Source organism: Dreissena polymorpha, chromosome 7 (assembly GCF_020536995.1).
Source record: "Dreissena polymorpha isolate Duluth1 chromosome 7, UMN_Dpol_1.0, whole genome shotgun sequence".
In the NCBI taxonomy this organism is placed as follows: domain Eukaryota; kingdom Metazoa; phylum Mollusca; class Bivalvia; order Myida; family Dreissenidae; genus Dreissena; species Dreissena polymorpha.
Genome location: NC_068361.1, coordinates 97,054,389 through 97,067,560, shown reverse-complemented (window position 1 = coordinate 97,067,560; position 13,172 = coordinate 97,054,389). Strand labels below are relative to the sequence as shown.

At 35.4% G+C, this 13,172-nt stretch overlaps 1 protein-coding gene across 2 annotated transcripts in view; it reads left to right on the top strand.

Moving 5' to 3' along the window:
• Positions 1-3,018: 3,018 nt before the first annotated feature.
• LOC127839356 (stimulator of interferon genes protein-like) overlaps positions 3,019-13,172 on the top strand; it is a 155,095-nt gene continuing 144,941 nt past the window's right edge. The window contains exons 1-2 of one of the 2 annotated variants that reach the window (XM_052367704.1): positions 3,019-3,193; positions 5,593-5,634. In XM_052367704.1, the coding sequence (XP_052223664.1) occupies positions 3,148-3,193; positions 5,593-5,634 (88 nt within the window). In that variant the 5' untranslated portion in view covers positions 3,019-3,147. The remainder of the gene's footprint in view (positions 3,194-5,592; positions 5,635-13,172) is intronic. The other variant, XM_052367705.1, reaches the window with a different exon arrangement.

The window sequence follows — 13,172 nt, the reverse complement described above, 5'->3', positions numbered from 1 at the left end:
TTTTATTTGCTACATCGAAGTAACATTTTCATAGAATACACAACCATTTGATTTAATGACAAAGAAGGTCTGATATTTACAACCAAAGTTTTTAGAATTTGATTGCAGATTTACTGCCATTGGTAGATTGATTATTCTATGAATTTTTGGGCCAAACATTTCTTTTGGATCGAAACTTAATTTGAGTTGGATATGATGCATCAGCAAGATCATGAAAAGATAAAACAATACAACTGTGCGCATGAAGAGGCTGTCAAAGTCAGTGCCTCTTTGCATTTATCCGAAATGAAACCCAGAAAAACCTTAAGTGGACAGAATTTTCAGTAAAATGTAATACAAACCTACTTCCATAATGATGGGAGTAATGATATAATGAATACATGATTGTGTTTTCTTCTTTTTTTTCAGATCAAATAGCCTGACCTGTGATAACGTTATTAAGTCTTTTTTAGCTGCTAAAACGAACAAAGAATACAGGTCACATTTTCAACATAATGGGTCAGTGTTGTAGTAAAGAGGTAAAATACAGACAAAAAAGGCATTCCAGAAAAGGAGCATTATGCAGAGAATGGCAAAGAGAAGGCAGAGCCCCCAAAAGAGGATACAAATACAAAAGCAGAGCCAGAAAACATGACAAACAAAGCTGATAAAAGTAAAACACTTAATTATTTAAAAAAATACTTCAACATGTCTGTTTATCCATAAAAGATATAAGTTAAGTAATGGGTGAGAAAGTTAAAGTGGACTATGATGTGCATGTATGTTTAGCTCACCTGAGCACAATGTGCTCATGGTGAGCGTTTGTCCGTCGTGCGGCGTCCGTCATGGGTCGTGCATTGTGCGGCGTCAACATTTGCCTTGTTAACACACTAGAGGGCACATTAATTGTTCGATCTTCATGAAATTAGGTCAGAAGATTTGTCTCCATGATATCTTGAACGAGTTTGAAAATGGTTACGGTTGTTTGATAAACATGGCTGCCAGGGGGCGGGGACTTTTTCCTTAAATGGCTATATATGGTTTTTGTAAAACCTTGTTAACACTCTAGAGGCCACATTTTTGGCATTTCAGAAAAGGAGCATTATGCAGAGAATGGCAAAGAGAAGGCAGAGCCCCCAAAAGAGGATACAAATACAAAAACAGAGCCAGAAAACATGACAAACAAAGCTGATAAAAGTAAAACACTTAATTATTTAAAAAAATACTTCAACATGTCTGTTTATCCATAAAAGATATAAGTTAAGTAATGGGTGAGAAAGTTAAAGTGGAATTTGATGTGCATGTATGTTTAGCTCACCTGAGCACAATGTGCTCATGGTGAGCGTTTGTCCGTCGTGCGGCGTCCGTCATGGGTCGTGCATTGTGCGGCATCAACATTTGCCTTGTTAACACACTAGAGGGCACATTAATTGTCCGATCTTCATGAAATTAGGTCAGAAGATTTGTCTCCATGATATCTTGAACGAGTTTGAAAATGGTTACGGTTGTTTGATAAACATGGCTGCCAGGGGGCGGGGACTTTTTCCTTAAATGGCTATATATGGTTTTTGTAAAACCTTGTTAACACTCTAGAGGCCACATTTTTGGCATTCCAGAAAAGGAGCATTATGCAGAGAATGGCAAAGAGAAGGCAGAGCCCCCAAAAGAGGATACAAATACAAAAGCAGAGCCAGAAAACATGACAAACAAAGCTGATAAAAGTAAAACACTTAATTATTTAAAAAAATACTTCAACATGTCTGTTTATCCATAAAAGATATAAGTTAAGTAATGGGTGAGAAAGTTAAAGTGGACTATGATGTGCATGTATGTTTAGCTCACCTGAGCACAATGTGCTCATGGTGAGCGTTTGTCCGTCGTGCGGCGTCCGTCATGGGTCGTGCATTGTGCGGCATCAACATTTGCCTTGTTAACACACTAGAGGGCACATTAATTGTCCGATCTTCATGAAATTAGGTCAGAAGATTTGTCTCCATGATATCTTGAACGAGTTTGAAAATGGTTACGGTTGTTTGATAAACATGGCTGCCAGGGGGCGGGGACTTTTTCCTTAAATGGCTATATATGGTTTTTGTAAAACCTTGTTAACACTCTAGAGGCCACATTTATTGTCTGATTATCATGAAACTTGGTCAGACGATTTGTATTTATCATACCTCGAACAAGTTCGAAAATGGTTTCGGTTGGTTGAAAAACATGGCCGCCACATTTACTGTCCGAGCATCATGAAACTTGGTCAAAAGATTTGTTCTAATGATATCGTGGACGAGTTTGAAAATGGTTCCAGTTGCTTGTAAATTATGGTCGCCAGGGGGCGGGGCATTTTTCCTTATATGGTTAGTTAAACCTTGTTAACACTCTAGAGACCACATTTATTGTCAGATCATCATGAAACTTGGTCAAAAGATTTGTCCTTATGATATCTTGGACGAGCTCAAAAATGGTTCCGGTTGGTTGAAAAACAAAGTTGCCAGGGGCGGGGTATTTTCTTGTATGGCTTTTGTAAAACTTTGTTATCACTATAGAGGCCGCATTTATTGTTCGATCATTATGAAACTTGGTCAGAACATTTATTCCAATGATATATTGAACAAGTTTGAAAATGGTACCAGTTGGTTAAAAAACACGGCCATCAGGGGTGGGGCATTTTTCCTTATATGGCTTTAGTATAATATTGTTAACACTCTAAAAGTCACATTTATTGTCCAATCTTCATGAAAATTGGTCAGAAGATTAACCCAATGATATCTTTATAAGATATAAAATAAAATTCAAAATATAAACATTGTTGCTGTTTTCCTTTCTGAAGGAGATTATGATGATGATGATCATGAAGCTTGGTTGGTGAATTACAGCAACTAACATGTTTTATGCTATCTGAATATTCTTTATTAAATATTCTAGAAGTTTAATGTAGTACTACTTATTTCGCAGAAAATTACTTAAGGGAAGAAAACATTTTCATAGCTTGAATTGTTTGAATTCAAATCATGAATGCACACTTAATTACTCCAGCTTACCCTTATCAGCTGCCTGCATGAACTTGTATTCAACACTCAAGTCCTTTCTGATGCCTCAGCCTGGGTTGGAATTATAAAGCTCGGTGATGTAACTGGCACTTGTTTTCGTGTCGGAGACAATAAAATAATGACAGAACTGCACGTTATAAAGCAAATGTTAGCAAATGTTAGAGGTATGTATTTTTAGACTTCATAGTAAGCTTAAGCTTAAGGGTGCTTTTGTAGAACGTTGCTTTCCGCTTTTAATGTCTGTCCTGACAAAATCCACCAATTCTTTGCCCCATAATTGCTAAATGTCATGTTAATTTTTGTCATGCCTTCTTGAGGAAAGCTTGAGTCACAGTGGTCGAGTAGCTTTGCATGGGTGCATTCGTCTGAAGTTGTCAGACTGTAATTTTGTCATTCCTCATGCAATTTTTATATATAACTTACTACAAATGACGACGACCAGAAGACAAAGTTTTGCATTTAATACCTGTCTTCTTACCTCAACGGTAAAGGTTACATTGAGGTCAAATGTCAAAAATTGACGTAAAACAGCTTGGACAGACTGTAACTTTGTAACCCATTTGTAAGTTTGAAATGATCACAAATTAACACCATGAAGAGACAGCATGTCATGAGTATCAGATGTCGTTCTTCCTCCAAGATGAAGGTCACATTTATAATTAAAAAGTCAAATTTTACCATAAAACAGCTTTTATAAACTGCAATTTTATCATTAATTATGCAATCACTTCCACGAATGTTCAACATGAGAAGACAATATTTCGTGTGTATCACCCATCGCATAACATTTAAGGTCAAGGCCTCTATTGAAGATCAAATATATTTTTGCCACTAAGCAGCTTGTTCGGACTGTAACTTCATCTTTAACAATTCAATTTTAAAATAAATGTTAACAAATGGTCACCAAATGCTGACAGAGTGGTTTTTAAACAACTGTCTCCTTAACTAAAAGGTCAATGACACATGTGAGGATAAAATATTAAATTTTGCCATCAAACAGCTTGGTAATACTGTAAATTCATTGTACATCATGCAATTTAAAAATAATTTACCACAGATGTTCACTGTTTGGAAATGGCATCTTTCTAACCCCACGGTCGATGTACAGATAACAACTTCATCATTTTTCATGCAGTTTTAAAATAACATACCTAAAATTTCACACTTTAGGACAAATGCAGAATTTGTGAAAACTGTAACTTCTAGAAACAATTTCTAAGATCTTTTATAAAAAAATGTTTCACACACAAGTCCTATTTTTCTTCTAGCTATGGGCAATGCCACACTAAAGGTCAAAGGTATATATGGGAATGATGCAGATTGTGCAATAATTACTGCTATTCTTGACAATTTTGTCATCTAGATATAGTTTATAAAAATGTACTTACACATTATTTTTCAATACCTAAGATTACTTTGCAAATATGTATTTTGTATCCACAATATATTCCTCGTTTTTTAGCTCACCTGAGCACAATGTGCTCATGGTGAGCTTTTGTGATCGCCTTTTGTCCGTCGTCCGTTGTGCGGCGTCAACATTTGCCTTGTTAACACTCTAGAGGCCACATTTATTGCCCAATCTTCATGAAATTTGGTCAGAAGATTGGTCTCAATAATATCTTGAATGAGTTCGAAAATGGTCATCTTAATTGTTATAGTGCTTACCTGTAAGGAAAGATAGATTTATAGATTCTGTTGTTATTCAGGTCAACACAAAACAATCAAGGTTGCAGATGCTTGAAAACATGAAGTCGTTTGGTTACGATATCTACAAAACGCCTATACCTTTTACCATATGGTATGGTATACTGGTAACTCGCGTGGTTTCCTAACGAATTTGAGATCAAAGGTTCAAGGGTCTTATTCACAGTCTTTTACTATTTAAACTGTTTTCTCCGCAGACCATTTTCTTCTTTCATGTTGTTTATAAAACTATGAGCTACGATCATAATTAGTATGCAGGTTACACGGGAGGAATGATGAAGCTTCTCAGGTCAAGGTCAAGGTCTTAGATGAAAGTGATATGAACAACGTTTCCACAGAATATCTTTAAATAAATATACTGGTTAATCTAGAGGGAATGAAGGCTCCTATTGATTTTAAGATCAAAAGTCAAGGTCAAAGGGACATGCAATATTAAAAATCTCTTAAGCAAGTGAACGTATAAATATATTGGCTAAAGGTTGATGGACATACAGGATCCTTCAAAAATGTGTTGCTATTTATTACTTTTATAACCAAGATATATTACATGTACTTTTGGGTTATGAAAAAATGTTGTTTTTCCAATGTTTAATCTGAAATCATACAGACATTCGACCTGGGAAGTAACACTTTATTTCTTACTATGTAGAAAGTTTGTTATTTAACAGACACCCGGATATATGAACATTTAACTTACATGGTACTAAATATGTTTCCCTGTATAGACACATACCACTTTGCTTGAATACCAAATTGTTTTGACAGCACATGCATTTGTTTTCCTGTGTGATGATGAGAACATGCTACATGGTAAACAAAAATACGCTGAGTAAATAAGTTTCAACATGTTTCTTTTCAGCTTACCATCATTCCCATCCGTTTGTGAAAAGGGACCCCGGTGGTATGTAATTTTAACTTACCTCAGCAAAACGTTAATAATGCTAACAGTTATCATTTGTGAACGCCTTTTGTCGGTTAAATCTCAAGCCAAGCTCGTCAATATTAGCTTGTGAAAGCTCGTGAGGCCACATTTATTGTCCACTTATGATCTTAAAGGGGCCTTTTCACAGATTTTGGCTTTTTTTTAAACTTATTCATTAAATGCTTTATATTGATAAATGTAAACATTGGATCGTAAAAGCTCCAGTAAAAAATCAAGAAAAAAAAATAAAAAAATAAAAGAACATTGCCCGGAGCAGGTTTCGAACCAGTGACCCCTGGTGTCCTGCCAGAGTCTTGAAGTAAAAACGCTTTAGCCTACTGAGCTATTCCGCCGAGTACACACTCTTGACGTATTTTATACCTTATATAAGCAATCTTCGTAGTTTCACAAAATTTAACGACAAAAACAGAACTCTCCAAATTATTCAATCGTTTCGCGTTGCAACGCTTTATAATTTTTAGGTTTTAAAATCGTCAAAAGATGCATATAATGGCTATATTAGAGCATGGTTAATGTTCAGTATTACTGTTTCCTCACAAATATCATAACTAAAACGAAAACTTACGAATCTGAAACAACTTTTTTCAATTTTGTCAATTTACCAAAGCGTGAAAAGATCCCTTTAATGAATTTGTAAAAAATATGTCACACTGATACGTAAGAAAAGTTTTTAATTGGTATTGTGGGATTCAAGGCAAAGTCACTTTGTTAAGATGAAGGAAAATGTGAAATTATTCACAACTCACCTTTTTTCAGCTCACCTTCTATCACCCTATGTCCGGGGTTTGGCATCATGCGTTGTAAGTTGTGTGGTGTCAAAAAACTAGGTAACCAACTAAAATATTTGAAAAGCCTAGTTACTACTGTAGCTGCTGTTTTTCTGACGCAATCGTGATGAAACATGATCAGAATGTTTTATAAATATAGAGGCTGGATTTGAATATGGGTTCTAGAACTAGATGAACAGGCCAAACAATAACACAAAAACCTAGTTACCACTATAGAGGCCGCATGTATGAATAAATCATAATGAAACGTTGTCATATGGTTTGTTTTTACATTAAGGCCAAGTTTGAATCTGGGTCGCTTGTCCTCAATATCTAGGTTAACAGATCAAATCTAAGATAAATATTTTAAACCACCTTGAGGCCATGTGTATGACTCAAGAACGATGCATGTTGGTTGGAATTTTTATCTTGACAATATCAAGGCCACGTTTGAATCTTGTCACCAAACTGGGTCACCGATTGAAATCTTAGAAAAACCCTTGTCACTATATAGGCCACATGTATGACTCAATCTATATAAAGCTTGATCATAATGTTTTAAACGAAAATATCTAGGCCTAGTTTAAATGTGGGTCATTTGCATTATCAAACTAAGTCATCAGGTCAAATCAAACAGGACACTATTGGCCACCCTATGTAAGCCAGATTTATGACTCAAAACTGACGAAACTATCTCAAAATGTTTATCTTAATTATTTTTAGGCCAAGTTTGCATCTGGTTCCAAAACTAGGAAGCCAGGGCGAATCTTAGAAAACAAATTTTTACCACTCCAGAGGCCACATTTATTTCTAATCTTTATTTCTAACCTGGAGCGGTAAAAGGAAATTATTAGGTAGAGGCCACATTTATGATTCAATCTCGATTAAACTTGGTCATTATGTTACGCACGACAATGTCAACTATACTAGCAAACAGTAAAATTCCAGCAACTCTATTAGTAAAGAAATTATTGTTTATATCGATTACTTTTATAACAGAACACCAACTATAACAATCAATGATCAAAACTGGGATCACTGCCGTGGAACGGTCAATGTTAAGATTGGGTGTTTAAACCGGTTTGAGTATTAGCCAAACCTCACACTGTATCCAGAATTAATAAAAAACGTAGCACGCATCTTAAACGATTTTAATCAAATGTACCTTTGCAGACTGAAATTTAAATCTGAATTCCAAAGCGAACACCGCGCTCATAATTCCAGTGTACAAGTGTCGTTAGCATCTAGAAAATAAAGCGGGGTGTAGTATATATTATGTTAAATTTTTGCCAAGCGCTTCGAACCAAGCAACATTAATTAAACTCTTTAAAAAAGTACAGGATGTTTCTGTGCATTTTTAGAACTTATACCCTTAAAAAATGTAAATGTAAATGATAAGCCCCCAACCGGTTTGCCCTCCGTCTGTCGTGTCTGTCCGTCCGTCATTCAGTCCATCTGCAATTCCGGATCCTGCTTCAATTTCTTTAAATAACTGAAGATAAATGGATGAAATATAAGTTATATTGATTTAGTGCAATTAAAAGACAATGCGCGATCTTTACTGAAGATACATGGATGAAATTTAAGGTATATTGAATTACAGTAGAGTAAGCGATTGTGTTCCGCAAGGTTGCGATTAATAGCGATTGTGTTTTAAACCGTTTTAAAGCTTTGTTAAGCGTTTGTTTGCGATTGTTTGCGCTTATTTCATTGCGCATGCGTAGCGATGAAAACCGATGAAAAGGCGGGGCTTTTGTGCACTAGATTTAGATATGTCCCGTTTATAGATTTAAAGCACGCCGTATACGCATGCGAAAAAAGAAAACCCGCGTTTTTTGTTGTTTTAGCTCACCTGAGCACAACGTGCTCATGGTGAGCTTTTGTGATCGCCTTATGTCCGTCTTCCGTCGTGCGGCGTCAACAGTTTGCCTTGTGAATACTCTAGAGGCCACATTTATTGTCCGATCTTCATGAAACTTGGTTCGAAACTGTCATGCTTGGTAAAAAACTAGGTCACTAGGTAAAAAAAAAGAAAAACCGTGTAAACACTGTAGAAGTAACATATGATGCCCAATCTTCATGTAATTGTGTCAAAATGTTTGTTTAAATGATATGTTGGTTGAGTTTAAAAATTGTTCCGGTCCGTTGAAAAACATGGCCGCCAGGGGGCGGGGCAGTATTCCTTATATGGCTAAAGAGAAACCTTGTGAACACTCTAGAAGTCACAATATTTGCCCAATCATCATGAAACTTGGTCAAAACATTGGTTTAATTGATATCTCGGACGAGTTTGAAAATGGTCCAAATCGGTAAAAACACATGGCCGCCAGGGGGCGGGACAGTTTTCTCTATACATGTATGTAAATAGTGAAAACGTGTTATCACTCTAGAAATCACATTTTTGGTCAAATCTTCATGAAATTTGGTCAGAACATGTGTTTTTTCTGGATATAACTGTTGAGTTTGAAATGGTTTGGGTCGGTAAAAAAACATGGCCGCCAGGAGGGGGGGGGCTCATTTTCCTTATATTTATATAGTTAAAAAAGCTTGTGAACACTTTAGAAGTCACATTTTTTGCCTAATAATCTTACACAATTTCTAAACATCGATTTTATAGATTTCTCAGACGAGTTCGAAAATGGTCATGATTGGCGGAAAAACTATTGCCGCCAGGGCGTGGGGCAGTTATCACTATATGTATATAATGATAATGTGAACAGTCTTGAAGACACATTTTTTGCCCAATCTTCATGAAATTTGGTCAGAACATTTGTTTCCTGGATACGACAGTTGAGTTCGAAAATAGTTTGGATCGGCAAAAAAACATGGCCGCCAGGGGGGGGGTCTTTTTCCTTATATTTATATAGTAAAAAGCTTGTGGACACTCTAGTTTCCTGATTTTCTGGCAGTTTTGTCTGAGCTTTCCTCTTCCTCCCTGCTGATTTATCTCTTCCAGACAGTAAATGAAAGGTTGTTATCTGATTTTTTTGTGAAAGGGCATGGCCTTTTTTGAGGGGAAAAAATCGCGCGAAACGCCTGATTTTGGTGGAAAAATTAGCGCGAAACGCCGGATTTTGGGGAAAAAAATAGCGCGAAACGCAGGATTTGGGGGGAAAATAAGGAAAGTCTAATATAATGAATTTAACATATTTTACTGTTCTTTAAACAAATTCAAGGCAACGAATAATTTAAATATGCAATTTTTCTATTTTCTACACTGGATCAGGTTAACTTACATATTAAAAGATTTTAAAAAATTGGTGTGGGGGGGGGAAGAATATGAAATCTATGGGGAAAATTTACGTGCTGAGGGGAAAAAATCCGAGGGCAAAGGGCCCTTTTTTTCGGCGGGTCATAAAGAAGAAAAAAAACTTGCATTTTGTGATGCTTTTGTTATATAACTAAGAAATATATCTGCAGATTAATGTAGATTTTTTAATTTCTATATTTTCTGTAGGTTTAAGCCTTGGAATCCAATGCCAGAAAGGAAGTGATCTCAGATTTTTCTATTTATAAAATGGGCAGTTACTCTTACTCAGGAATTTGAGAGAACTCTTTATTCATCAACATACTAGTATGCTCAAGATACTCTCCATTAAAGGGTCCACATTTTTGCTAAATAAACTGGGGTTTATTGTTTAATACCATAACCCACATTATCAAAGATTTGTGTTTTAAAACGGATTTATTGATTTTGTAATTGGAGAAATAATTGCAAGGTGAGTCTGAAAATAGTTCATGTTTGTTTATAAACAAGGCTCTCAGGGAGTTGGTCGATTTGTGTATGTCTACAGTTGTTTATAGTGAAACATTGTGAATACTTTTATTCACATGTTTAGTTCAATCTAAATGACACTTGCTGAGTGCAAATGATGTTATCATATCTTGAATAAGTTTACTCGATTAGTTTTAATAATATCATCTTCAAACATGGTGACAATCTTTATGAGCATAATATTTTTTGCTCATGGTGAACTTTTGTGATCACCTTTTGTCAAAGGTCTGTCTTCCGTTGTGCGTCATGAATATTTGCCTTGTTAACACTGTAGCGGCCACATTTATTGTCGGATCTTCATGAAACTTTGTCAGAAGATTTGTCCCAATGATATTTTGGACGAGTTCAAAAATGGTTCAGGTCTGTTGAAAAACATGGCCGCCAGAAGACCATTTGTTGTTCATTCTTCATGAAACTTGGTTGGAACATTTGTTCCATTGATATCTTAGGCTGGAAAAGACAGGTCATTTCTTTTTATCTCAGCTAAGCGACTTTGGGACTTTCAGGCCCTCTTGTTTATCAAATGCTCGGTAGACAGATTTGTTGTCAACGTATAAGTCTGTGTTGTTGTTTTTAGTTAATAGTGAAAGTTATCCTTACGTTCAAGGTTGGGTACTGTATACCCTATCCAGTCGCTACACCTCCCAGACGTTACACCCCTAGTCTTTACATCCTTTAAGCCTGGACTTTACACCTCTCAATGTGTAGTCATTTGAGACTGCAGACCGGGAACTGTAGGGTTCCCAATCAAACGCTGATAAGAACTACTTGTGGTCCACTAGCTTGGGGCCATCTGGTAATCGTCTTGACTTCATACAATGTTCAAGGACATGTTACAATTTAAAGGGGAGAATATTGAAGTAGCCACTTGCTGGTTATTTTAATTCAACACAATTCATTGGCATAACCCAGTCATTTTCATAGTGAAATATACCATTTAAAATAATAATAGCATTAAAACAAGGAAATATATTGACTTGTTTAGGACAAATACCATTTGTACAAAGACTCATCGTCCCATTAACATGGATATTTCATAAATGAATTACTTGAACCTTACATTTGTGTTTAGTTGATCATACGTGTGTTGTGTGTGCTACCTAGTTTGCCTGAGTCTGCATTATGTGTTGCTCATCACTTAGTAATTTTATATCATTAAATACTGAATATTTTGGTATCAAAATTGAGAATGTGTTATGGAACTGAAATTCAGTACATTTATGTGCCTGCAATACATGCCTAACCATGTTACCAATCATCAACGGAGATATTTTTGTGTTTATATCTCTTCAATTAGATACATAAAAATGTGTCTTATTACATAACAACACTTCATCATAGGCATCATGTCACCGCATACTAAATTCTGCATAGATAAGTCTATCAAATTCAGTTTTCAAATTGACATCAGATCTGTAAACTGAGATGATATATTTTCCATGGTTTCAATATGGTGACGCTTGTTATAAGGTTGGTCCAAATCTGACAATCAGCAAGGTTCAATGCTAGTTAAATTATTTTAAACTTATGGCCAAACTTGTTTTTAGATTTCCTGCAACATTTGCGACGAAAATGTCTATAATTTTGCGAGTTGAAATTAAAGCTGCTCGCAATTTTTCAGAGAGCGGGAAAAAATATGCCCTGTTTTTTAAAAATGTTTTGGGCTAAAATAAGCCCCACTTCCCCCCTCAAAATTGTATATTTCTACCAAAGGTCCGGCACCCTGCCCTAACAAAAACAAAAGTGCACAACATGTTTCAGGAACATATTATTCACATTTTTAATCACATTTATCACAGTGAAGCAATTATTGAATACCATTCGATATGTTTTTAATCACCAAAAGTATCAATGACGACAGGGGGGATATCTTGCCTTTTATTTAAGGTCTTAAAATGGACGCGATCCCAATGCAAACGGACCTGATCCCAAAAGGGACCACAGTCCCAATTGAAAATGTAGAAAATGATTAATTTTTTTAGGTGGAGGGGCTGAAAACTCAGCTCTTTTATGGTTAATATTTTGAGAAAAAGCGCTCAAAAAGGAAATAAATCTCTTGCACATGTTTAAGTCCTTATAAATGAATGCAAATATTTAAAATGTCATATTTTGCTGTTGGTAAAAAAATCCCACTTGAAGCTATTTTTTCCATATTAAAAATATGACCTCTATACCCTTGAAATGTGGAATTAAAGCCTCAATCCACAGAAATTTGGGAAAATAGTTCTAGTAAATATTAATGATTTACTCAAGGTAAAACCTTAAAACTAGAATGATATCAATTACCTTTCAACAGTAATATGGTTATTTCTAAATTTTCTTAATTTTCAAAACTGATACTATCTATTGGGAATATTTTGACTGGAATTTGGAAAAAAGATATGTTTTGCCATCGGGAATATGACCCAATAAACGCCCTGTAGATATTAATTTGGATCTTAAAAGCATTCCCCCTTGAAAGTTATTTTATGTAAAAATCAACCCTTCGAAAGGGCCCAAGCCCCTTTCCCCAAGAAGTGAGAATAAACCCTGCATATATACGAAAATACGCATCTTGAATCCAGGCAAAGTTTCATGATCCTAGGCATAAGCGTTCTTGAGTTATCATCTGGAAACCATTTTACTGTTTCGGGTCACCGTGACCTTGGCTTTGACCTAGTGACCTGAAAATCAATTGGGGTCACATGAGAGTTAAAAGTAACAATCGCATCACTGCGTATTTGATCGAGCATATTTAAATAAACAGAAGACAAATATTTTCTTATGGTTATACTATATCTGAAGTGAAAACATGAGCTATACTGGTATGTATTTTAGAAATAAGTAAAGGATATTATTTTTTAATTATGTATGCTATTTATCAAAATGTTATTATTAAACACATGTAAACAATGAAATAATCGAGTTTACTAAAATTCAAAAGTAACACGCCAGTATCTTTTTCAAAGTATTAT